This window comes from Molothrus aeneus, chromosome 2, assembly GCF_037042795.1.
Source record: "Molothrus aeneus isolate 106 chromosome 2, BPBGC_Maene_1.0, whole genome shotgun sequence".
Classification (NCBI taxonomy): domain Eukaryota; kingdom Metazoa; phylum Chordata; class Aves; order Passeriformes; family Icteridae; genus Molothrus; species Molothrus aeneus.
The window spans coordinates 98,901,493-98,928,596 of record NC_089647.1 but is presented as its reverse complement, the minus strand read 5'-3'; the positions used below and the strand labels follow the sequence as shown (position 1 = coordinate 98,928,596).

Genomic DNA, 27,104 nt, shown 5'->3' with positions numbered 1-27,104 from the left:
GACTCATGAGGGAGAAGTGACATCTCAGTGGGGAAGCAATCCAAGTGGGAGCTGACAAATCCCACTAACAGCATTGAAGCTAACTTTAATATTCTATCACCCAGGTTCAGCCTGGTTTCCTACACTCCACACCACTCCATTTCTGTAACTCCTGAGTCAGGTAATGCACGCTCCTTTGTTATTCAATTCTTACCCCTCTCCAATTTTGTGCACTAAGCAAATAACAGATCCAATGGAAAAAAAGAGATCTACCATCCTGTAACTAGCTCCTGAACAGTACAAAGACAAGACAGATTGTTCAGGTTCTGCACACAAATATAGTTTTAACATTTCCAAAGTTTTCAACAAAACCCTAGTATTATGAAAGATTTTGTTTGCGTGCAGTGTTAAACAAATAGTCTGTGGGTATTTTATATAGAAACTGACAGAGAGAACTTACAACATGAAAGATTGCTTTGGAAGTTGAAGTCTCAAAGATGTTTTTAGTAACATCTAAGAGTATGATACTCTACATGCAGAAACACAGGGATAGCCACAATCAATCAGTGTTGTAACCTGTTTCTAACAGTGCCCACTACTAAAGAAAACTAAAGTTGAAAAAGGAGAATACTTGTATCTTACTGCTGGCAACACCCATCCCAACGTTTCTCCAATCAATACTTTTTTGGATCACCCTGACAGAGAAGTTGTATTCCTGCATCTATGCTTGTTCTCACAGAAGCAATGAATTACACAACTTACTCATGGTATGAAAAAGCTTTATATTTTATTTCCTTTCAATGTCAGGGGATTCTGGGGTCTGTGAAACAGTAATCGGTTGATCCCTTTTCACCTTCTTCACATCGCTCATTGTTTTCCAGATTTCCCACAGCCATCCTTCTTTCAAACTAAGCTGCCCTTGTATTTAACCTTCCTTCATGGAGCAGCTGATCATTATCTTTTTTTTGTTACTGTCTCTTTTTTAATTTTATTAAATCCACTTCGAGCCAGGGTGAAAAAAATTGCATCACTCAAGAAGCAGATGTACTTCAGATTTGAAACAACAGATTGGTTTTTTACATTTTGTTTCTATTTTGCTTGCTTTTCTGAGTACTGTCCTTAAAAAAAAAAAGACTAAGCAATTATTAGAAACTGTGATATTAATAGCAAATGAAAATTTTTCAAAACTAGGTCCTTCCTCCTTACAATTGCTGAGGAGTATTTCATAAAGATGTCACACAAAAAGAACAAACAAAAGGAAATCTGGACCTTTCAGACTGGAAAGCATGATTTAAGAGAAGACAAAGACATTTTCTGCCACACACTTTTAACTACAACAGTTAAATGAAAGGTTAGAAATATAGGAGAGTTAAGAAACTACAGTTAATGTTCAAAGTTACACTTAATAGCAAGTTTTGAATTAAACTCTGTATATTCATGAAGTTACACCTGTAGGGATTTATATGATGTAGTCTTCTCTTGAAAGCTCCCTAGAGTATGTTGAGGGAACGTAAACATGCTTCTCCAGTACTTGTTTCCAGGAAGAAGCAATACTCCAAGCAGCTGGTATATTCTGTCTCCTGCAAAACCACATCTCCTGACTTCTGCATCTTAGCAATTAACGAGTCCATGACTAACACTGCTAAATCTTTCTGTTCCCAGAGCACAAGAGGAACAGTAAGCAAAACCCATTACTGCACCCCATTAACAAATGAGACTTACCATCTGGAATTCTCTTGTTATTGAGGTCTTTCTTTGGTTTGGAAATGGGAGTAGAAGAAAGGCGCCTTGAAGATGCTCCTCTGCGTGGTGGCGTGAAGGAAGTTTTAAAGATATCGACCTGCCCAGTGCTTTTGATGTGCTCCTCACCTCTTGGACTGCCCAGAGGGGAATGTGGGCAGCTGGGATTATGCTCTACCAGTTCCTGCTGGGTAGACAAAGGCTTGCTACTAAGAGGACACTGCAGAATTAAAGGAGGCTGCATCTTGCTTGGTGTTCTGCTTGCAGCTGCACTCAGCATAACTCTGTGCTGGTAACTCCTGTAGGCTTCTTCCAAGAACTCGGCCTCCTTTTCCAGCTCCTTCACCCTGGCCCGGGCCTGCGCGATGCACTCCAGGTCAGAGTCCGGGGAGGCGCCGCGTGGCCCTGGCACGGTGCTGGCCGTCCCCACATCGGACAGGGGCAGCTGCAGGTGACAGCCAGGCCCTGGCATGGTGCTGGCTGTCCCCACATTGGGCAGGAGTGGCTTCCTCGGGAACGCGCCATCCACGTAAATGTCATGGGGCACCAGCCTGTCCCCCGTCCTGTCTCCCAGGAAATCGAGGACGGAGCGGTCAACGAGCGATGGCTTTGGGTTCCGATACACCTCATTCTCCAGAGCTAAACAGTAGCAAGAGGAATAAGTGACACTAAAGAGAGGGAGGGAGACCCACAGCAAAGCAAAAATAGTAAAACATGGCATTTAAATTCCAATTTGATCAAAATTATTCTACCACGGAATTGGTTTACATTTTGAGAATTTAATAGTTTAATTGAAATTTATTTAAATGTATTTTTAATAAAGCTTCAAAGCTGCAAATTATCACTGCGATTTTTAAAAGATATAGTTCTTCCACGTAAAACCACCATTAATTTAAAAAAGAACATTGTAGAGTACATAGTTATGTTTAAGTAAATAAGCAAACATGAAAACATTACCACTTTGGACATGTTATATCTTATGCTGGTAAAGTCTAAGGAACACAGGGCATGCCACAATAAAGATTCCCTTCATTTAAATCAAAAAGTAATTTTGGAGAAAAACAACACAGGACATAGAAAATGTTTTGTTTTGTTTTTTTCATTAAAAGCACTCTAAAATTGTCAGTTAAACTGAGTGTTTTGTGGCAGTCCGCTTCCATACACTTGCATGCTTCAACAAGCCCAAAAGACCAATCTGCTGTATCTTTCAGCAAATTTACAAACTTGTTTTTATTCTACACAATTGGTTCTTCAATGACTTCATTAACTCTGATGTAAAATGAAAGTCCCTACAGTACTTTCAGTCATTTAATTAAAATATATATTTGCTATTTTCATATAACAAATTTCCAATTCCAAATGGTACCGATATGTGTACCATAAATGTACGTGTAAGTCTAGTGAATAGTATGAAATGTAAAATATTGCATATACTGAGCTATGAGACAACATGTTGTATGTAATGTATGATCATTGCAGAATTGAATTCCAGATTTTTACATTAAATAAACATACTAACCCCTTTATTTATAATACTTGATGTTAACAAACTGACAGACACGAATCTTTAAAAGAACATTTCTTCAGCAGACTGAATTGCTTTATGTAAGTGCCCCTGTTTCTAATGCCCTTAAAGGGCAAGTTAAGCATAAGTTAGGCAAAAGTTTTTAGACTTGACTAAAACTGTTTAAGAGTTAGACCTAAATTTCTGCGGTACAAAATAAAATTTCAAATTTATTATTTTTATTATGAACGTTCAAGAATCAAAACACATTAAAACACAAATTGCCTGCTGGAAAATGTTCTTTATGTTATCAGCAAACATTAATGGCCTTATACTGAGGAAAAACAGACAATAAATATATGCAAATGCTCAGGGAGGAGTATTTTTCTTCCTCTGCTACCTTTGTTTCCTGAAAGGAGGTTAAAATTAATCTCCTTTTTAAACTGGGCTTTAAATAGATTTTGATTTTAAACTTTGAAATCTACTCCCTGGTGATGTGCTGGTTCTATACAACTGCAGTTTTTTTAAGCTTCTGGAACTTCTTTCATTTGTCCTTCATAAAGGACTGCTCTGATGTAAGATACACACCTGCCTGTGTTTGCTTCACTTGCAGTTTCAGCTCTTCAACCTGCATATTTAACTTCCTGACAGTAGCTTCAGAGTCTAACAGTTGGGCCTTTAACTGGGCACAACGCTCAATCTATAGGAAATCAAGAGAAAAACAAAAACCAGCATAATTCAAACAACAAGAATAATCTCAACTGGCTGAATACTTGGTTTCTAAATGTTTTTCAGGTCCAGTCAGATCATATATACCTAGTATCCTACTGAAAGTCAGCACTGACATTTTGGTGACTCGGTAAGACTTGGTAATGTTGGGTTGGTTTTATTTTTTGGTAGTTTTTTGGTGTGGTGATATTTTGTTTTCTTTAGATTTAGTTGTATATATAAAAATAAGCACTGTACAAACAATCTTTGTAACTGCATGCCAAATGGCCTGCACAGGCAGATGGGTAATTGTGAAAGAGATGACAGGAAGAAGAAAATATTCAAATAATTTTGAAATAATAATTTACCTCACTTTGTAGCTGTTTTTCCAACATATGCTTATGACTTTCATATTCATCCAGCACCAATTTTGTAGAATGCTCCACTCTCCTCAGCTCCACTTGGCAGGCCAGGTACTCTGCCGAGGGCTGGGACAGCTCTACCCCAAAAGGGAAACACCAGACACTCAGACAAAGAATAACAAGTGTGCACTTTGCTACACGATACCCCATGAACATGTAAAGCCAATTTGATTTTAGGAACATAACAAGGCTTTGTCTGAATAAGTACTTGGGGACATTTTTCTTCTTCCTTTTACAAAGGACCAAAATCTTCATTGGTGTAGTCCTTTAAGAACTAGACCCAGACTATCCTACACTGGAAGAAAAATACATATCCTTATCTTACATAACTGCACATCTCTGCTCTCCCATAATCTGAAATGCACATTAAAAATACTTTGTATTTATTACTGTAGTCAGGCAAGCATGTCAATAACAATGCCATGTTCTTTTACCATGATTAACATACTCATGAAATGGTTAGAAATATTGCACTGCTTTTTCAGAGGGTGAAAGGGATATCCTTCCAAATTACAGCTACCACTTAATTCAGGATTTCCCCCATACAGACATAAAAAATAAAATAAACTTATGCCAAGGACTGCTCAACCACTAGCATGGGCTTCATGCTAACTACTAGCAAACATAACACAAAGAAAGCATTTTAATGAAAATTTACTTCTAAACAAATATTTGTAGAGAAACATAAACAAGAAAATAACTAAATAATTCACACTGACTGTCTCGAAGATGCTGGTTCTCACTCCGAGTCTCATCCAACTGTTGCCTAAGTAGTTTATTCTGAACTTGGAGCTCCACTTTTTCCTCCTTTAGCAAAGGATAGTCTGATACCTCTTTCAGCTTTTCTGTCAACAAATTATTCTGTTTATTTACCAACAGAACCTGGGCCTTCACTGACTCCAAGTCCAGCTGCAAACAAAGAACAGTTTAGAAGCTTATGAACTGCTGCACTACTCAACAATTATTTTTATTTCACTTTTTTTTAAATTTGTAACATACTGAACTGCACCAATTAGAATACAGGCTTCTTTAAATTCATATTTACAATTACCTCAAGCTCTTTGGCACGTGATACAGCTTGCTTGAGTTCCTCCTTTTTTGAATTAACAGCAATGGCTTCTTCTTGCAAAAGCATAGCTTTCTCTGCAGGGAGGATTACAAATCCTGAATTAAAATTAGTAGAGTATTACAGTAAAAAACTGTATCAGCAGAAAACAGTTTTAAGCTGCTAAGCCCAAAATTCAATTTAATTTAAAACATAAAAATGACTGTCATACACACGCCTTCAAAATTAACTAAATCATGCTGTATATACAAATATATACACAAGCATATACACATTAAGAATCAAATTCATATGCCTGTGATACATCATTTCTTACACATCCCTAACTTTAAAGTCTAACCCTGTTATCTGTTCTGCTCTCTTCCACAAGCTCCAATTAAACATTTTGCGCACAATAAATGTAGAAACTGGCAACTGTGCCAGCGTTGTGAAAGCCTGAATGAGCCAGTAGGACTTCCAAAGGAAATGGGACACTGAAAAACCAGCAATGCTTTGCAGCCTCTGTGCAAAGCAGCAGTTTATGATTCCCACTGCATTCTGAACAGCAACAAGTTGCTGAACTGCCACTGTTGCTGAATGTCACCTGTTCTGATGGCTCTTCTGTCCCTTATACCATTGAACACCAGGACTGTCTAGGAACAGTAGTGGTTTGGTACATGACAGTAAAAGCTCTAGAGATAAACAGGTACTTTATCAATCTCAGTCAGATGGTTACCTTTATTTCTTTTCTCATCTTCAGTAACTTTATTGGTTCTGGCTATGTGTTCTTCTTTTAATTCAAGCTGGTATCTAGAAACAAAAAGGATTATGTACTCCCAAAGGATGTGTGTTCACACATGCACAGGCATTTGTGTTAACTCCATTCTTTGCCAAATTAAACTATAATCCCACAATTATTTATTAACAAAATTAACTATCACAGAGCCACCAAAATGGTTGTAAAGGGCCCTGCCAATCATCTTATTCCACCACCTCCTCAAAAAGCCAGACTTCTGCCACCTGTACAGCAGGGCAGATGAGGCTCTTCCTAGCCAAGTCTTGAAAACCTTTAAGGACATATATTCAGCATCTCCCTGGATGATCTGTACCAATGCTGCACTACTCTCCCAGTAGATTTTTTTCCTTATGTCCAAGCTAAATCTCCCAAGCCACAATTTCCAGCCCCTTCCATATGAACTCAGAGGTCACATTTGAGAGTCCAACTGAAATGGACTATCCTGGCATACTTGACCAAGCCCTTTCCAGTTTCTTCATGACTTTTTTGAACTGGGGAGCCCAAACCTGGGCATGTCATTCCCAGCACAGCTTTCCCCAGTACCTTTCAAGGGACAGTAAGTTCCCTCAGTCTGCTGGCCATGCTGCTTCCAATCTTACCCATCATACTGTTCTGCCTTATTTGTCAGAGCATGCTGCTGGCTCATAATCAACCTGGCATTCACTGTAACTCATCCAACTCTTCTTCAGAAACGCAGCTCCTCAGTCAACTATTCTCCCCATTTATACAACCTCACAGGGCTATTCTGCCCCAAGCACTGAGTTTTGCCATTCGCCTTGTTAAAATTCCTAGGATTTACACTGGCACAATTCCTAACCTTGTCAAAATCTGCCTGAACTGAAACTCTGTCACTCACTGTGGAAATGATTCCTCTTAATTAAGCCTCATGTTCAAAGCTGAGAATGCTGTGCCCATATGCAGATGAAGGTGTTGGACAATAAGGGCCCCAGAACTGGCCCCAGGGATTCTCTGCACACCACCAGTCACCAGCCAGACTCTGAGCATTGCCCAGGTACACCACTATTCACAGCACAGTTGTTATCCAGCAGTGCCATTATACTGAACTGGAATTTACAGGAGCTAAGAAAGCTCAGCATTCTACATGACTGGGACATAATTATAAATGGTTTCAGATATAGCCAAATCCATCCTCCTGCATTTCTGCAAATGGTCCAGACCACTCAGATCCTTCTCCCAAATATGGCATTGTCTCACTATTTCTTTAATTTTTCACAAAATTCATGCCCACAGACTTGAGTTGCTTGATCTGTTTACTGCAAAAAATAAAAAGATGGATTTGCTAGCAAGCATCACTACTTCTGTATAAGAAACAGTAGTCTTTCATACTTTTCATCAATGATTTGGGTCAAAAGGACATGGATTTCGTCTTTCTGAGCACCTGCAGCATGCCTTAAAATATTTTGTAAGTTGATAAAATAAGCAAAGCAGCAGTTTATCCTTAAAATGCTTTGCTTCTCCTCATGTACTGAAAGGACTTTGCAACCACTATTTGTAACTAGCTGTAAGGTGACTCAATTAGTTGCATTTCACTGGCCTCTAACAAAATCATCAAATGCCTAGGGCTTATTTTTACCAAAACCTACTATCAACATCTTTGCTCTTTAATTTAAAGACCTAAAAACACAGATAATACTGCTCACTGGCTTGCAATAAAAAGTAATGATTCATCAGTTGCTTGCTTTAACTGCCTGAGACAGGTTCATGACATGCCAAGAGCTCTTGTCTGCATTGAAATATCGAGGAACCCTTCAAGTGACCAAGGTACTATAAGGAAGTGCTACAGTAAAGTTAGGATATACCCACTGCAACACCCCAAAAGAAGGCACAGATGACTACTGCCAATTCCTTAAGACCAGGTTCAAACAGAAGGTAACCAATAAGAGAGAGATCTATATCACAGAATCCCTCTTCAGAACTGAGAAGGGGCAAAGGTAAGAGCCAGTCTGTCTGTACAATGGACTAGTATGCCTCTCACCCCTTTTCCAAGAAACCTGTAACATCTCTTTAATGCTGATTTCTCCTTTATGCCTCTTCTGCATTCATAAAATGCTCACTTCTTTTAACTGTGGTCAAAGGAAGTAACTGCTTCAGATCCCCTTGTCTAAATATACAAGCTAATGTCAGATCTCTTTTCCAGATACTGACACAGAATTTAAACTACAGCAACAATATAACCTATAACCAAAAGAGAATTATTTTCTATAGTAAACTTACTAGCAAATAGCTAAGCAGTAATGTAAAAGATTCAGTAACACTAAAACAAAAACATAAATGCACATTTTCAAAGTCCTTGCTTTGTATGCTTTTCAAAATAAATCCTATAGAATTTATGACTCTGTTTTCATAGGAAATATTATGTGTCCTATTAGAGACAAAAAAAATTTACTTTAAGAGCTCTGTCTTCAGCTTTTGGTCATATGTCTCCTCTATGTTCTTCACAGCAACCTCACGACGCCGAAGTGCATCTTCTATAGCTTTATTTTTCTCCTCCTGAACTTTCTGGGTGCTGAAATATCCAGAAATATACAGACAATGACCAGTTATACAGTCAAAGTTTTAGTCTGGGATTCTGTTTCAAAATAACATTTATAGACATCAAAGGGCAATGTGCTTGTTTGGAATACTGTTGCAATTTGAGATCATCATCAGACTCTGTCACTGTAGTTCATTAAGAACATGGTGATGTGACAAAACTAAAATTGCCCTATTTAAAATTCAGTACCAATCAATTATGCAGCTATCCCGGGTTAACCCTGGTTCAGTTTCCCACACCAAACACACTTCAGAGAAAAGAGCTGAATAGCTGGAATAGCTGAGCATGCTATTCTATCAGCACCCTCTGCTGGGTTGATAAAAAACCCTAAGTTTTTGTTAGCAGGATACTCATTTCACTATGAAAAACAGATGACAAAGTAACAACATTAAGTAGTATTGAAAGTTTGGGCAAAAATGGATTAGTTACTTTGTTTTATTTAACTAAAGAAAATGGATCTTGCTAAGGACAAATAATTTTAAAAAATCAACCCCAAAACATAGGACTAATAGGCAAAATATTCATGTGTAGATCTTATGAGTGTTAGGGTTACATACTGTGTTGTTTGGGGGTTTGATTTTTTTAATTTAAGCACTTGAAGTAAACATCTGGTTCCTTGCCTGCAAAGCAATGCTGAACTGTTTTGGTTGGATGAGGCAAAATAGAAAGAACCAGAAACATCTTTTTGTATGGGGTATCCCTGCTAATAGAGACAGACAGTACACAATACTGCTAAAAATGTAAAATTCAGGGATATATTATCTATATCAACATCACAGAAGCAGAAACATCTTAAGGCAAGTTTTGCAGAAGCATCATTTAGCATTGTACATATCCTTTAGCAACTTACATTTCAAATGCCTCCATCCTTTGCTTCAGTTCTGCCTCCCTGGTCCTTATGGCTTCAATATCTTTCAACAGACTTTGTCTCTGAGCATACACTTCCTTTGCTTCTATCTGCACCACAAAACATTATCCTTAGTTTTACTTCACTGTAAAACTTCATTTACTGTCTAACACAGTCAAACTTTAAAGGATGTTCTTCAGGGACTGACTGATCTTGCTCCCATAAATATAGTCATTTTATGAAATAACATCTGGAATAAATTTGAAGTATCTTTTTTAAATTCCCTTTCTACTTTCACTCAGAGTAAAAATGTTTTAGATGGAGTCACTTCTGCCTACCCATAAACATCCTTCAAGAAATAGCTTGATTAAAACTCAAGAAAAAGGAATTTTTTTTTAAATTGCAGAATAAACATGCTCAAACACTTGACTTTTTTTTAATAAACAAGTTTTGTATATTCTTCAAAAAACATAGTTGAAGAAACAAATACCAAAACCCACTGATAAAACATGACTTAAAAATAAAACTGATTAAACCAACAGCCTTTCAGTTTTTGCAATTTAATTTACAGAACTCACAAAAAATTGTAAAAGGGATTTTTGAAGTGATGAACATACTAACATCAAAACCCACATATCTTCATATTAATAAAAATGGCTTTTTTTCCCCTTAAGCACAAAATACATTATTTCTCTCAAAAAACCCAAAAAAAGTCTAAGAAGAGAATTGTTGTTTTGCCATATGGACCCTTAAAATCAACTCTGAAAGCCATGTGCATTTGACAGTGCTGACATATTTAGCTGCTGCTCCTGGTACAAAAATAGACCAGTTTCTCAAGCCACATTTCCTAGACCTAAAGTCATCATAGTGATGGGTTAAATGACCTCACATCTTTAATTTAAATATACCTGAACTCTGTTAAAAGAATCCCCAGGTAATTGAAACAAAGCTCTCAGTGAGTGCAGAAGCTGACAAGAGAAATCAAATATTTATACAAAATACTTGACAGATATGTTGATCTAGTCATTGGCAGGGTTTTTTTAAATTACTGAATTAATTTCATGCCCACAGAAGAAGATTGATAGTATAACACAGATGTTTTCTTGTCAGCTTCAAAGTACATAACCATGAAATAAATTCATGGCATGGTGATAAAATATTTAATATTATAGTAATTTATATAGAAACCTGCACAACTGCTTTGTTAACCAATACCACATGTTCTCAGGGAAAAAAAAGAGACAAAATCATAATGCCACCACATCAAAGCAAAAATACAGTTAGCATTTGTGGATGACTATTATTTGGATATGAAGGTCTACTGCAGATAGCAGGGAGGTGGCAAGGCAAACAGGCAACAGAAGAGCAAACAAACTATTCTTTCAAAAACTGAGAAGTAACAGCCTGAGACTGGGATAAGCAGTTGAGAACCACACACAAATTACTGTGTGCTGTAGTAACAGTTACTACCCTGGCAAAACACCAAGAGTCAACAGCCCAGAGGAGTAACTCACCAACACAAAAGTGTTCAAAAAAATGAAATGTGATGCTAGCTTACAGTAAAGATGCTGGTTATTAATAAAATTCAATATATAAAACCAAACATGAACAGGACATCTGTACCATATGAGCTATTTATTCCATTTAGTCTTCTGAGCACCTAAAAGAACTTAAGAGTGTAAGTAAAAGCTATGTTCAACTTTCTGTGAAAAAAAAACCCAGTGATCTGAATTCAGCAAAATTATTAAAACAGATTTAAAAGTATTTATTACATTTAGATCCCAGCTTGCAGAACTCTTCCTTTTCCAGCCATCCCTCCTTAGATGTTTAACCACACTCATTCTTGCAGTTGCTAAATGCATTCCCCTATTTATAAGAACAAATGTGAATTCTAAGTTTTCCCTAATCAGTCAAGTAAGATCTGAAGGTAAATCTCCCAAAGATAAAAGAACAGTCTAACCAACTCACTGAATCATTTTGCAATAGATTAGGAAAAAAATATTTGGAACTTTACCTCTTGTTGCTTTTGAAGCCTCTCAATAGCATTCTTTTCACGAGAAATCAAGGCCTCAGACTTTGCTTGATGCGTCCTCTCTAACTCATGGCGCAGCTCAGAGATTTCTTTCTGGGTCTGCACTTTCTCCTCCATTTTAATCTTTGCTATTTCAACTTCTTTAAAATGTTGAAGCTTTTACATGAAGGAGGAAGAGAGGGTTAAATAGGGCCATCCTCAAATCAAAAAAGACAATTCCTCCTAAGACAATTCAAAATTTCACCTTGAAATTTGTGTTAGGAAACAAGAAATTGATAATAAATAATTACCATGATAGAAGTACCTTAGCAGCACATACTACCTGCACATCTCATATGGTTTTCATGTATTTATCCCAAAGTAGATCTTACACAAAACTATCAGCTTTAGACAAGAGCAGAACAGAATCCTATGAAGAAAAATGCACTGCAGGAGTGATACTCTGACTGGAATTAAGGAATGGCCACAGTCTTTTACTTCTCTTCTGATGCTGTCTTTATTCTTGTCTCTTTCCCAAAGAACCACTTCTGACTAGTGATTCAAGAAATGGCAGAAACAGACCCACACCCTGAATTGCTCAGAAACCACAGTAATTCACCTGGACACAAAAGTAGTGGCAGAAATGTAAAAAAATGTAGAACATGTAACTTCATCTAAAGAGGATTACAAAAAGAGAAGTCCCAATTCACTGACTTCTAAGCACAACTGGAAAAAAGTAAATGCACACAAACAGGAAAGTACAAATCTTGTAACTGCACAGAAGAATCATTGGGAACATGACTCCATACAGCATGTGAAGGACAATATATGTGAGAGCAAATGGGATTATAAAGAATTACAATAAAAAATTTGGAAAAAAAATTGAAAGCAAGCATACAAGACAAAAAATGTGAGGAAAAACTGAGCAAAAGAATCAAAAGAGAATGACAGAAAAATTGTGAGAAAGGATTAAAGAAATAGTGAGACAATACAGCATCACTTGTATATATAGAAATTTAATTAGAAATGTCTTACAGTAATTCACATCATGCTGCTAAGGAATTAATGTAAAGTTAATTGAATGTAGAAGAGATTCCCATCTCCTTTGTTACAACTGGTTTGCTTAAACTGAAACAAACTTAACAACACAAACAATTAACATGTTTTACATACTAAAAAAGACAGAGCCAGTTGGGGGATAAAGGCTAAATGAAGAATGATGGTAAATAGAGGTTTAACTCTGCATCTTTCTACTTGTCTGGCTAAATAAATGACTACACTGAGTGCCTTTAAAAGTGTGTGGAAGAAATCTGATTATCAGATAATCATCTTCATATCCCAATGAATGATTGATCATGACAGAAATTAATGAAAAATAGATTGAAATGAAATACAGTTGATTTACTTTTTATTCTGCCTAAATAAACAGTGATCTTGACTGAAATTTATGGAAAAAGATATATTTAAATAAAATGCAGTATATTCCCTCTGCTCCATTTTTCAGACAGAAAGATTATCAAAGGATTATGTGACAAAATCTTAATCTTATTTCCAAAATGAAGGAAAATTGGCTAAAAGAGCTGTCTTCAGTTATAGGAAGAAAATAAGTTAGAAATTATTCATAATACTGTCACGACTTTAGTGTTTTTGTGCAATGTTTTGAAATAGAATGCAAATTCTCATCAGTATTAAAAATTAATTATCTGTCAAGCTACACAACAGCAATTCACACCTCTCAGTTGCTATGCACCATACTGAAACTCAAGCATCAAAATATTAACTGAGAAGGAAAATGAAAATTGTGGTATAAACATTTCTCCATAAAACAAAATAATCAATAGCAGATAAAATTTACCAAATTAAGAAAACAGAGTAAATGTTATGTTACAAGCTGTGCACATTTAACAAAAAAGAGGGATGAAAAATATACATGTTATATCATCAAATTAACAACAGATATTGGATTAATTTAGCCTTCTGTGCTTGTTGTATTAGATTTTTTTCAATTTGCCTTAAGTATGAAAAGTTTACAATATGTAAAGTCAAAATTAACCAATGTCTCCCTCAAATTCATAAACCAGAGTTATACCTTTTGATGCATTTCTTCTTGAAGCTGCTTCTCTATTTCTTTTCTATATTCATTAAGTTTTACTTCTAAAGATTCATATTTCTGATGCTGAGGATAGGAGTCTGCAAACTGTTCATCAATCAGCTGAAGCTTCTCAGCTATAAAAAAGCAACACATCCATCATAATTTAAAAGCATTCACTGCAGTTACCTTACCAAGGCTGCAGGAACCTCACTCTGCAGGACATTCCTCAGCTTATTCAAGCAGCACTATCCTAGAAACACTCTGCAGAAAAGCAGAGGCAGCACAGAAATGCCATTTATGTGCTTTATATATATAGGCTGTTTAGGCACTACTTGTGGTATTACATAGCCATTCATCCTCTTTACCATGAGTGGACAAGAATTTCCTTTTGTATGCACCTTGCAGCTTTTTTTGTATTAATATATTAATTGTGCAACCTTTAGCTTTTTTGCATTAATATATTAATAACAGCATGCATATTATACATTCAAGATCTCCCAATCTATGCCTAACTTGCTCACAGAAAGAGGGCACACATTTACAATTCTGTTCTCCAGAACATATTCCAACACATAATATTTACAGTCCATTGGTCATAGGTCTTAGCTAAATGCCTAAGGAAACACAAGAGTGATTAAAAAAAAAAATCATATCCTGACCTTGCCTTATTTTAAGAAAGTTTAGAAATTCCATGTTCTAGTGACAGACATGACCTTTATTCATTGCAACTTTAGGTTGCATTTGAGTAAGTAAGAAAGTAACAACATTAATGCAATATATATAAAGCCACACCATATACCAGTATGAAAATGTCTGGGGACACTTGTTTGCACTTACCAAGAGACTCTCTGTAAGGAGGCACTGAGGTGGTCTGAGTTTCTGTGCTATGAGTTTCCCTGTTTAGATGATGTTCAGTAAGTCCAATTAAAATTTGCATAAGGAGACCTAGCAAAATCCAATAGATTAGTAATTAGGAAATCAAACAGATTTGTAATTAACCAGGCAATTTTCAATGTACAAGAAAACCTATTTGATTTACAGAAAGAACAAGTATTTCAGTAAAAATCAATACTAGCGAACAATTATGGTTTTATTATAAACATAATCCAGTCCATCTCAGTCAGCAAAAGCTGTCCTTTTGCAACTTTTCCTCCCATCCATGTCTCTTGACTCCCAAGGTCAGTTGAGAGTGAAGATTATTAGTACTTAATTATGAGGCCTTTAGGCAACAGGGGGTTTTGAAGATCAAGCTCCTTTAGGTTATACAGTATAGCTAGGTTTTGTTATGCAGATATAAGAATTAGTTCTTACATAATACAATGGAAAATCAATTAAATCTGTAGTAGTTTTTGAAGTATATTCTGCAGGCTAATGCAGTGTTATAAAGACAACCTAAAACCTGAGTTTTCCAAAGTTAGTATGAAAAGCCTCCAAAGAGCATTATATGTAATACCTGATTACAGATTTTTCTTGTATTTCTAACGTACAAGTCATTTATTTTATAAGTAAATGTCAACAGTTAATCCACAAATACGAGCTGGATAATCCTGAAATATAACATTAATCATCCTGGCGTACTGCAAGTTTCAAAATCCAACTAAATCCAAATTACTCCATACCAACACACATTTAAGAAATCTGCTTTTTTATTGCTTACATCTTAATAAAAATGAAGCTAACACAATTATCTCTGTCTGCATTGCATGCCAATGTTTTGTACCTTTATTTTCCTTCTGAGTTCCTGAAGTCTGTAAGAAAGAAAAGAAGTTTTAGCCAGTCTATTTTCATCACCAATGTAATTTAAGCTTATTTTCAAAATCAAAATAACTTTACCAGTGATTTGTAAAGACTGGATTCTGGATTGATCCTCATTAATTGAAGAAGATCTTGCACAGTCCACAGCTTTGGGGAAAATAAACATCAGTTGGAAAAGGTTAACAAATTTAAAATAATTTCAAGTATGCAAATGGCACTATTTCACAGTTCTAAATGTTTTCCATTTGTTAAAGATCTATTTACTCCCTGTAAAATCATTTTCAGATGCCTGCTGCTCTACACTTACTTATCTTCACTACTTCAGACATACAGCAGCCAGCATGTAGCTTCATCATCAGCTGAAGCTGTGAAAAGAGAGTTTTGTTCTCTCTCCACTGTCAACATGTGCTTGCTACTTTCTTTGTCTGTTTTCTTGATTTATCATCCAAATCAGATGAGCTCACTAACCCAAATGATAATTAACTACTTACCAGGTCAAAAAACTAATTTTCAGTTAGAAACAACTTCACCCTATCACACACTTACAGAGAAGCAAAGGGAAAGCAAGGACTGCCCTTTTCAGCCACACTTTGTAGTTAGAACAGCTTGAAATGACCAGGAACCACATTTTCAAGGAACTGAATGGCCAAACACACTTTTACCAGGTTCAGTTCTACAGCCAGATTGTAGCTGCACCCTTCCAGAACATCACCACTAGTTTACTGCCAGTTTTAAGTATTCATGAAAATGACCCTGAATGACAGAATGTTTTGGGGAGATGATCAGCAGCTGTACTTATGTTTGTACTTCCTATCACAAAAAATGATCTTTTCAACTGTTAGAATATGACAAGCTCCAGAGAACAAAGCCCCTAGACATCGTGGAATAGGCAAAGTAGTGAACTTACCTTGTTCTTATCTAATCCACTTTCTGGAAAGAAAACAGAAAGTGAATACTCGTAGCCACATCTCTCTAGATGATCTGCCACCAAACTGTTGGAAGCTGTGATCAAAAGTGAACTGTCTTCACTTGGGACCAGCTGTGGCTGAAGCTCTCCACTCAGAATTGGGTGCATTAGTTCATGGATTAGCTGGTTTCGGAGGTGTGTCTAATACAGAAAAAACCCATTGTATTATCAGTTTACATGTGATTCAATGAGAGTTTTAATTTTTCAAAATCTACAGGGAGCCTCATTTTACTAAAAACATTCCTAAAAACAGAACAGGGCAGACTAATTTTGGCAAAATTTGGAAGTGCACTATGAATACCCTGCCCTTCTTCAAAACCCTCTAATGGTGGATACAATGAAATCTGACTTTCCCTCAAAATGTATCAAACATAGGACTAAAAAGAAGTTCCCAGTCAAGAGCTCACAAACACCACTCTTGTACCATCATTTTCAGATCACTGCTTTCCTGTTTTCCTTCCCTTTGGCTTAAATAAAGCCTTCCTGATGTGGCCTCCATCTCAGGTATTCTTGAAACCCTCACTGGTCCTCTTTTGAGTCTCATATCAAAAAGCTGCTCATGCCATCACAAAAGTAGATGGCAAAATAAACAAAAAAATTCTATGTCTTTAATACCAATTATTTTGTAGGGAAGCAAAACAGTACTAACCAAAGAGACCTACAGCCACTAATAATAACTAAATGGCATTATTAAATTATTTATTTGTATTGTGTGAGTTACAACAGAGGGAAAAAAGTAACCTAAAATCAGATGATCTCCCTTCCGTGAAGGAAGAAGGAACTATTTTCATTATACAGTTATTCAAATTGTTTATACAAATTGTTTATAGGAAAAATCATGGCACAAATAGTACTTTAAGCTTTCAAAAGCAGGTGTGCAACAGTGACACAACTGAATAAAGAGGTGGTGTGTTACCAAAAATGCGACAAAATAATTAGCAAAACTGAACCAAGCTGGATCATCAGACCAGCCTGATATTTTAGAATGGTTTTCAAGAGAAATTAGGCTGACAAGAAAATTACAGAACTACTGAATATTCTGAGTTGGAAAGTATCATTAAGTCCAACTCTCAAACAAAACTGAAAAAAATTGTTTTCCTTACTAATTTCTGAACTCGTCCAGTTTTAGCCAACTTTAAAAGAAGTAATGTTGTCTCCAAAACAACCAAGAACAGCGACCTCTTATACATCTTGTGGCAAAGTGATGGTGGAAAGCACAGGGCTAAATCCCTGTCCCTAGTACAGAAAAGGAAGGCAGAAATAACTTTCTAGACAAGTTAAACAAAGCAGAAAATTGAACTTAAACACAAAGTAATCTGATAGAATATTAGTTAAGTCAAACGAGAAATGGTTCAAGCATTGCAAGCTTGGTATGGAAATCAGTAATGCAAAACCAAACTGTCCTGAACAGCAAATTCTTAGGTATTGGATTATCAATGATATTTTTGAAATATTGATCTTGATTTTTTTCCTATACATTCTCCTGAACAAGCACACAAGGACAGAACAGCTCAAATAGTTTTAAAATAGGATTGTAGTATTTTAGAAGTATTATTCATATGACATGCTAAATTATCAGAGGTAATAAACACATCCTGTATTATTCATATAACATGCTTAATTACCATAGGTAATAAACACACCCTGTAACCTGAGAGATTATTTCCTATTTTATATTTATTGTTCTCTCCCCTGCCTAACTTCTTTTTTCAAGTTTGGGTATTTTCAAAGACCTAAAGCAGGCTTTTAACCTTCCTGAAACACTCCTAGGCCAAGGCATAACGAAAGGCCATTCTGTTTAGGAAGAACCTCGCAAAGGGGGGAAAAACGCCCAAACACAACACACACCGTACCCCCCTGCCAAATAATAATTAAGTTGTGGCAAAACAATACTTGGTGGAGAGAGCGAGACGCTTGTACTCGGCACGGCTTTTGGGGCTGTGTAAAAGCAGCACAGAGGATCACAGGCAGCACCTGCTGAAAACAAAGCACACCTTAAGTGTGTCCAGCACGCCTCGGCTCTTAAAAGTCTGATACAGCCTTTTCCGGAGCTCCTCTTGGGACAGTGTCTCCCTTTCAACCGATGCCATCCCGCCCTACGACACCGAAACAAAAAGGGGCATTACTGACTCGCAGCGAGACGCCGAGCGCTCTCGCCGCCCCGCCTCGGCCCGCTCGGGCTTTCCCGGGCAGCCTCCCGCTACCCACGGGAGGGCGCCGGGGCCGGGAGCGTGGCCGGGCACGGCCGGGCAGGGCAGGGCCGCTCGGGGCTACGGGCGCGGCGCGGCGGCCGCTGAGGCGTCACGGTGGCGCCGGATGGGGCGGGCGCAGCGCGGCGCTTCCGGGGCCGCGGGCGGATGGGGCGCGGCGCAGGGTAGGCGGCGGGCCCGGGCGGGACCCTGCGGGCCGGGGCCTTTCTCCCTGCCCCCCTCCCTCTCCCCCTGTGCCGCGGGCCCCCTGGCAGCTCCGCGGAGTCTGGGCCTTCCCCGCGGGGGGTGGCGGGACGGGTCGGCCTTTCCGGGCACCTCTGGAGGGCCTGGGGATGGAGCCGTGGGATTGTCCCAGGGAGGAGGCACCGCCGCCGGCCGCCCTTCCTCTTCTGCTGCCTGTGAGCAGGGCCCGGGGAGAGGCAGGCGAGGAGGCTCCTCGGAGGCGGGTGCTGCGCGTTAGGGGCCGGGATCGCTGTGTCCGGGGGCTACCGGGGGTAAATCATCGGTGAGCAGGGCAGGAGTCGGTTTTAGGTACCTGGGTTCACTTCCAGGTCCACTTCCCAAGGATATTCTCCGGGTCCCCCAGAATCGGACAGCTTGGGAGGGAACAGAGGCATCTGGCCCAGCCTGCTCAGGCAGGGTCATCCTGGAGCACAGGGCGCAGAATTGTGTCCAGACTGTTCTGGAATAACTCCAGGCTTTCTGGACAGGCTGTTCCGGTGCTCAGTCACACGCACAGCAATAAGTTGTTCCTCGTGTCCAGTTGGAACTTCTCGGGCATCAGTTCCTGCCCGTTGTTTCTCATCCTGGTGGGTGGCTGCACCAAGAAGAGCTCGGCTCCATTCTCTTGATGTGCATACCTAAATGTTTATCTCTCTTTAGCCTCTGGTAAATATGGATGGGAGAACATTGGCTGATTTTTAGGAGCTCTTCTACTTAGATTAAGAGTTTGTATATAGAGCCATCAGTATTTTTGTCTTTTCTTGTAGGGAGCATTGTTTTGAAGAATGTCTGGAAGTTTCTACTTCGTGATAGTTGGTCATCATGATAATCCCATATTTGAAATGGAATTTCTGCCTCCTGGAAAAGTAGAGTCAAAGGTGTGTTTTTTCCCCCTATGATACTCCTGTGATTCTTTTATAATTCTACAGTGTATTAAAAGACCAGCATTGTTGTTAAAAGAAATACCTACTGTTTTCTGGGGTTTATTGAACAGAAATTTTGTCACAGGGAGTAGAACTCTGGATTTCCCAAGTCTCTTAAAAATATCTTTGCCAGATTATACTAGCTCTTCACAAAACACAGCTTCCTTATATATTCCCTGCTGTATGTTATAGAATATATATATCTTAGTTTTGCTTTGGTAATTTCTCTTAGTGTACAGAGGTTTTATAGTAGCTGTTCATTGCTTAATGCCACTTACTTTTAAGACATTTATATACAATAATAAGATAAAGTAAGAAACATAAATTTTAAAGCTCTAGCCCGTCCTTTATTCTTTATGCTATAAAATACCTAATTTTTTCATTATCTTCATTGATCATATTTGCTTTTAAGTAAGGAAAGCTAAAAATTTATATTGATAAATCAAGACTTTGAAAATGTGAAAAATGTAATACTACTCAATAAGTACTGTTTCCAGTGGGAAAAGAACAAATCTATCTGTAAGTGGCATTACATCAAAGAAAAAATAGATTTCAGAATAAAAGTGCATGTATCTGAGAGTGTATGCAAAAATGGAAGTATGTGATGTCACTGATTGGAACTGCATAGAATCATCTGTATTTTGAACTAATGTCTCATAAAAGATCATAAATAAGGCTACTCAGACTAGACTTTGTGTGAGGATGTGTAAAAGCTGATTGTAGGGAAAACCTGAGAGGTGAGAGTGGCAGTAACAGCATCCTGTTACTATGAGAAACAGTACAAAACTACTTATTCTTCCAGTCTGATAAAAGCTTCCAGTGTGGTTTTGTCCTGTATCTCTTCTTGGCAGATGTCCTCTGGTGTTCTAGATTGCATACAGAGTACACAGGCCAAACACTGTGATCTCATGTTTATTATAGGAAGAGATGTAGCTTACATCTGCAGGCACATATTTAATACTAGTGGCAGAAAAAAAGAAGATCCCAAAACCAATAAAACAATCCTGGTTTTAGGTAAACAACATGAGAAAAACAGAATCTTTAGGTGATTTTATTAGCATACCTGCCCTCTGTATTTATGCTTTCTGCATCTGTCCCCCAGCTTTTACACATTGTAACCTTTGGGTCAGTTTCTGCCAAATTTGACTGAAATGTTACAGTCCAGAAAATGCTACGTTTATGTATGCTATGTAAATATCACAATAACAGATGTCTGGAAAGAAGAGAAAAAGACATATGAGGGCCCATATTGTGGAATAAGTTAGCAGTGGGAGTTTCCCCATCAGTAAACAAAAGAATTCATGCTTGAGTTTGTTCCTGAGACATAATACAGGCTTTACTGATTTTGTTGCTCTCAGGACTGGTTTTGTGATGATCTTTTTATTATGACCTTTTTTCTCCCTTGAAACCAAATATCATGAAAACATATGCTAGTTTCATTTAATTACAGGATGGCACATGTAACAGGAAAGCAGGGTAAATGTAACATTATATAACTTGAACATTGGAACTGTAGCAACTGGAGCAAATGATTGTTTGTATTTCATTCCTCTCACTGAATCACTGATCTGCTGTGTTCTGGAAATGCATCAGGATGATCATCGCCATCTCAACCAGTTCATTGCCCATGCTGCTCTCGACCTTGTAGACGAGAACATGTGGCTTTCTAACAACATGTACTTGAAGACTGTGGATAAGTTTAATGAATGGTTTGTTTCTGCTTTTGTCACAGCTGGGCATATCCTTCCCTATTCTCTTTCCTTATATTTATGTAAGAAAACCCTTTCCCCAGAAAGAGGTAATTTATATAAAGTGAGTTTGGATCAGATTTCTCTGGCTATTCGCTATTATTGTTAGAGTCATCAGCTACAGGAAGAACTATAGTGGGAGGCACAGCAGCTGGGAACAGTTGGAAAAGCGGATTTTTACCTTTGTAGGAGCCAAAATAGCATAATGAAATGTGGTACATGGAGTAAAGAGGTATGAGAGGCTCTGAGCAAGCTTGTATGATCTCTGTTCCCACCCCTCTGACCGTGCTGGAGAGGGGAAGTGGCAGTGACCATGCCTGGTGTCAGTCACTCCAGGGGTGGAAATGCAGTGCTGAGGCTTGATACTATGTACAGGCAGTCCTGGAACTGTTTGTTGAGAAACATTTGTTACATATAGCAAGTAACGTTGAATGACATTTTAACTTTAGGGCTACATGGCTGAGGTGCAGGGAGATGCACCTCAGATCCATGAATTTCTGAATTACATTGAGAAATTCTGAATTATATTTCAGAATTACATTGAAATTGAATTACAAAGAAACCTTGCATAGAGAGGTGATTATTTTCAAATAGGGGGATGTTAAAATATAAAGGTAATGCTTTCCAAATTTCATTGCTTCAATTACTTTTTTAAATGCTTCCTCCTATGAGTCACTGCTGTTTCATGTACAGCTAAACATTTTAGGTATATGTTGAATTACGTGTAAATGCTTATCTCAGGATAATGTCTCTTTTCTTTGTAAAAGTTTTATTCTCCTTAATTACTGTACATATGAGATTTATAATGCTTCATGATGTAAGGCAAGAAGATGGAATCAAGAACTTCTTTACTGATGTATATGAGTTGTATATAAAGGTAAGAAATCATTTTTTATGGTCTTGCTGCACTACTTTTAAGCATGTTATGCTGCTTGTGCTCAGGCACAGCTGTATTAGCACTTTTTCTCTTGGGGGCCTGTATAAGCACCTGTGCAGTCCACATCAGCCAGAGCTGGTAAAGTGACACAAAGGCTCTATTTTCCATTAAACAGAATAGGTTTTTTAAAATTTTATAAACTGTGCTCTTTTAGACTTCTTCACTTTAGTCCAGTGATTTTTTGTAGAATAGATTAGAATGGTTTGGGTAGGAAGGGACCTTAAAAACCATCTACAACTTCCTTGCCATGGGCAGGGACACCTTCCACTAGACCAGATTGGTCAAAGCCCAATCCAACCTGGCCTTGAACAACTCCAGGGGTGAGGAATCAACAGCTTCTCTGGGCAACAGAGAACTTGTGGGGCAACTTCTTGTGATGCATTTTGTGGTAGTATGGTATCATTAATGATGATAATGAAAGGACTCTTCTACAGAGCCTGGTAGCTTTGCTCTCAGAACACATAGCCCTTGTTCCCAAATCCTGGTGGTACTTCCACTGTACAGGGTCATGGCAAACAGTCATGGGAAGCATCACCATCTCAGCCTCCCACAGGCACTCAAATGATCCTGATTTCCACCAGTGTGATGGGTTTGTTCTGAGGAGCTGGTGCTATGGGATGGCTCTGCACATGTATGGAGAGAATGCAAGGGCCTGGAAAGCAAGGACTGTCTGGGAGGTCTGTGCTGTTAGTGACACTAAATAGGCTGAAAGCTAGTAGTAGATATCACCTGAAGTGACATTTTCCAGGGCTGGGCATTGTGCTTACTGATGGGTTTTTCCTTCTTTTCCCAGTTTGCAATGAATCCATTTTATGAACTCAATACTCCTATTCGATCCACTGCCTTTGAAAGGAAAGTCCAGTTCCTTGGGAAGAAACACCTTTTAAGCTGAATAAATAAATCAATCTCCTGAGTGAGTGCTTTTTCCCTACTTTCATGATTGTTTGAACTGTACTTCGTCTGGTTAGTCCCCTGCATGTTTTATACTCATCTTCTGAAGACTGACTAATTGGATGCTGAAGCAGCTTTTTCTTTTGCTGATATAGATAAAAACAGCCAAGCTTCTCTGGTTAAAAAAAAGGTGTATCTCAAGAAGTTTCCTTTTATGTGATATGAAAATAAAGTTTTAAACTGTCAGAGGCTGCAGAGGTACAAAAGAAGAAACTGAGACATTATGTGTTAGTGCATAGGCCAAGTGTAAGCCTCTGACACAGGGTAGGAGGAAATCAGACCTAAATGCAAAAGATGTCACCAGTCACCTGGTTTAATATGAGCAAAAGGGAGCTCTTGACTGTTTGGCATAAGTGCTTAATTTTATAATAAACTTTCCTAGTTGTATTCCTTCAGTAGATAGCTTGCTCTGCAGACTAACCAGACTAAGATTACCCTCTGTGGTAGTAAATCAAGCCTCTATTTATTGATGTGTAATTGTTTGTATATAAAGTGCTCAATAAAAAATGGAAAATCAGAAAAGCTGTCTCCAGTACATGAAGAAATTTTGAGAAAACCCCTAGAGTTTAAAAGTTTCTAATTTCAAATTTTCCATGTATTTAGTGCAATACACATTTAGCTGCAGTATTGCATCAATGTATGAGATAGACTAGAAGAGCCAGATCTGCCCTGACATTAACTCTAATTCACACATGAAAAAAACCCAAACTAAATTTACATGTTTAAGCCCGCTGTTTTTCCCATTATTTCTTCAACTGCTGAAACTTTCTTTTTCTAAATAAATTTAGAGGACGATCTTTGCACCATGAAACTGTATTTCTTGAGGTTTCAGAAAGGCATTATTTGACCTGTCTGGCTCCTGTTCTGTTGTAAAATGTTTTAGGAACCATTTTGCAAAACTTAACATCATTCCAAACCAGTAATTTTTAAATAGATCATTTGGCATTTTTGTACCTAATACTTTGCTTGGGTTTACAATGTTAAGTATTCTGTTTCTTTTTGCAGCAAATCTGTATAAGCTATCTTGTACTTTTATTTTTCAAAAAAGTCTGAAAAGTAATTTCCAAAGGAAGTGGCATGCTATTCTAAGAAATATTTTGCATAGTCTGTATAATTAAGGGGACCACATCTGTATGTGCTATAAGTGTATAGTCAGTCATCATTTCTGCACTTACTGCTAAGTTGTCACTGTAAAATGTTCCATGAGAAAAAAGAACATATTTACCTTAAATAAAACATGAAATGTTGTAGTATGGATGCTTGTTGAGTATACTTGAAGTGATTTAGAAGAAAACTAGATAACCACAGTAACAGTACCTGGTCGGGTGGCCAGTGAAGATGGGAATACCTGTCTTTGCAATGTTTTTGCATATAAACTGCATTGTACAGCACTTTGATAATGCCATGTAATTTTATATAAATCAATTTTTTTTCTGTATACATGGAAATAACAAACACACTTGAGGTAAAGCATTCTTGATCATGAGATAAGAGGCCACTGAGCTGCAGTTATTTTCTGCCTCTGCCCCTGTAGCATGACATCTGGATTCACTAGGAAATACTAAATAATCATATACTTAGCAGGAAGAAAAGGCTTGGCAAATATGAAGGATTACCACTTTTAGAAGCTACATATTTTTATAATTGCATTTGCTGCTGCAGTAGGACATTAAGAAAAATGAAAGTATTTTCTTTCTTGCCTGATTTCTGAAGGCAGTTAGCCAAATGGTGCCTGTTCTTATGCCTCCCCTACATCTTTCCCTCTTTCCTCTGAATATAGGAATTGTAGATGGGAAATGCAGACTCAGGTCCACCTAGGCTTTATAAAAACAGACTGTTACTGGCACAGGAATGGAAGAATTATGTCCTAACACATCACCTTTGTCCTAGAGTTTGTCGTTCAGGGGCATTGTCTTGTGACAGAACCCTGAAGGCCTTGGTGAGGTAGCTCCAAGTTCTCTGGACGTGGAGAAACACTTGGTTCTGCTTTAGTTTGTGACTCTTCTCAGTCAGCTGAAAGACCACTAGCTGAAGTGATGGGTGAAAGTTATCTTGTGGTCTGCTAAAGTCACAAATCTGCTCTAGGCCTGAAGGCTGCAGTTCCAGCATGCTTCAGTGAACAGTTTCTCAGTGAAAAGATACCTCGTTAGCAAGGATTACATTCCTACCCTCTCAGGGGCTTAAGAGTAAGAATTCAAAATAAAGTCTGTTGCAGTACAAGAAAACATAGATAATCTGCATTATGCAATGAAGGCAATAAAAAGTTTATGAGTTAAAGGGATTAGAATTACCCTAAGTCATTCAAAAATCAAGCATAAGGAGATGAGAACCATTAGCACAAGCTAACATGAATCAACTTTAGTAAATCCAGGCTGGAAATGCAACTCAGACTCCACTTTCTACAAGGTTCTATTACTGTTTAGGTAACCTGTCAGGTGACTTAAATCAAGATCCATTTGAGGTATGGAGCAGCTGTTAAAGCAGCTTATGTAAGCATTGATACAGTTTGTTGTGACATGAGCTGTCAGCTGTCCCAGGTAGCATCTTCTGCCCCTTCCCATTCTGCTCTCTAACAAGCACAGCTCCCAGCAGTCCCACCAACCCACAACAGTTCTTTTTCCTCATTTTAAAGGACACTGGAACTTTGCATACATGTTACACAGTATGCTCTGTCAATCTACAGAGCTCCACATACAGGAGCCTGTATTATTTGAGGTGTGTTAGCTCTTGAAACAAATCAGTGAATTGAAACATAAGCCACAAATGCCTACCTTACATCCATATGGAATGCAACCCAGCTTTTACAAAGTACAGAAATTAATGTTTATTATTAAGCATTATGATTTTATATCTGTCACCTATAAGTGCTTGTCAAAAGATTTTTGATTCTGTAGACACTAAGTAGTTTCCCTCTGAGACCAATGGTAATTCCTATACTGTCTTATTTACTAAGCATGTCCATGCCTGTTTATCTTTACTGGCCACTTTTGTGATGAGTGTGCAGTTGTGATACAGCAGCTCCCAGGGCATGAGTAATACACTTCTATGGGATTATGTTTTAACTTGATTAAACCTACTTCTGAGATGGAGGCTTGGTAACCACGATGTGAAATGGAAGGGGGACAGATGGGAAAACACAGATGCTTGCACAGAAGATGACAGTGGTTCTCATCCTTCATTTTTCCCTTTTAGCAATCTTACTTGAATGGTACCTATAGTACTCTAGTCACAATATCTGCAGCTCCTGTTTAGTTTCAACCTTCATCTCTGCTAAAATGAATGTTAAAGGAAGCTTTAGGTAGTAAGGTAGTGGTTTTACAACAATTTCATGTCATTAGCTTCGTAGCCCTGTAACAGAAGCAATCTTAATTTCTAAAGCTTTTTGCTCTCTCATCCCAAGATTAAGAGGGATTTAGCTAAGATTTTCTTCAAAGATCTTTTTATTCATTGACTAGAAATTAAACATAAGAGGCAGTTCAACCTATATTTAACTGCTCAGGGATTGAACTTTAAAACACAGTTCTGTTGGTGTAGATGCAGGACTGCAATGATGACTCAGACTTAGGAATGCACAAAAGATAAAAAGATGGAAGTTTGAAGCAGGAGTAGCAGATCTGCAGACTAAAGTTGTCCTGGACAGGTTGAGCAAGAATAAATACATTCAGAAAAGTGTACTAAGAGCAACAAGAAGGG

At 37.9% G+C, this 27,104-nt stretch overlaps 2 protein-coding genes across 6 annotated transcripts in view; one reads left to right on the top strand and one right to left on the bottom strand.

Annotated features, from left to right (window-relative positions):
• Positions 1 to 18,675, bottom strand: part of OFD1 (OFD1 centriole and centriolar satellite protein) — a 29,526-nt gene extending 10,851 nt beyond the window's left edge. The window contains exons 1-15 of one of the 3 annotated variants that reach the window (XM_066545361.1): positions 18,415 to 18,675; positions 16,361 to 16,561; positions 15,532 to 15,600; positions 15,356 to 15,446; positions 14,536 to 14,643; positions 13,696 to 13,832; positions 11,610 to 11,783; positions 9,599 to 9,705; positions 8,602 to 8,721; positions 6,135 to 6,208; positions 5,405 to 5,496; positions 5,073 to 5,262; positions 4,300 to 4,430; positions 3,812 to 3,923; positions 1,702 to 2,358 (exon numbers count right to left, since the gene is read on the bottom strand). In XM_066545361.1, coding sequence (XP_066401458.1) covers positions 1,702 to 2,358; positions 3,812 to 3,923; positions 4,300 to 4,430; positions 5,073 to 5,262; positions 5,405 to 5,496; positions 6,135 to 6,208; positions 8,602 to 8,721; positions 9,599 to 9,705; positions 11,610 to 11,783; positions 13,696 to 13,832; positions 14,536 to 14,643; positions 15,356 to 15,446; positions 15,532 to 15,600; positions 16,361 to 16,561; positions 18,415 to 18,510 — 2,359 coding nt within the window. In that variant the 5' untranslated portion in view covers positions 18,511 to 18,675. Of the gene's footprint in view, positions 1 to 1,701; positions 2,359 to 3,811; positions 3,924 to 4,299; positions 4,431 to 5,072; positions 5,263 to 5,404; positions 5,518 to 6,134; positions 6,209 to 8,601; positions 8,722 to 9,598; positions 9,706 to 11,609; positions 11,784 to 13,695; positions 13,833 to 14,535; positions 14,644 to 15,355; positions 15,447 to 15,531; positions 15,601 to 16,360; positions 16,562 to 18,414 lie in introns of all 3 variants that reach the window. The other 2 variants (XM_066545362.1, XM_066545363.1) reach the window with 2 other exon arrangements.
• Positions 18,676 to 18,744: 69 nt separating this feature from the next.
• TRAPPC2 (trafficking protein particle complex subunit 2) lies at positions 18,745 to 24,666 on the top strand. Of its 3 annotated transcripts, none has more exons than XM_066545379.1 (5): positions 18,745 to 18,794; positions 19,620 to 19,730; positions 21,369 to 21,517; positions 22,319 to 22,400; positions 23,254 to 24,666. In XM_066545379.1, the coding sequence occupies exons 2-5, from the start codon at positions 19,638 to 19,640 to the stop codon at positions 23,350 to 23,352; spliced, it is 423 nt and encodes a 140-aa protein (XP_066401476.1). In that variant the 5' UTR covers positions 18,745 to 18,794; positions 19,620 to 19,637; the 3' UTR covers positions 23,353 to 24,666. The 3 variants fall into 3 exon arrangements, with proteins under 3 accessions (XP_066401476.1, XP_066401477.1, XP_066401478.1); XM_066545380.1 differs by lacking the exon at positions 18,745 to 18,794 and adding an exon at positions 18,908 to 19,028; XM_066545381.1 differs by lacking the exon at positions 18,745 to 18,794 and adding an exon at positions 19,114 to 19,135.
• Positions 24,667 to 27,104: the final 2,438 nt, after the last annotated feature.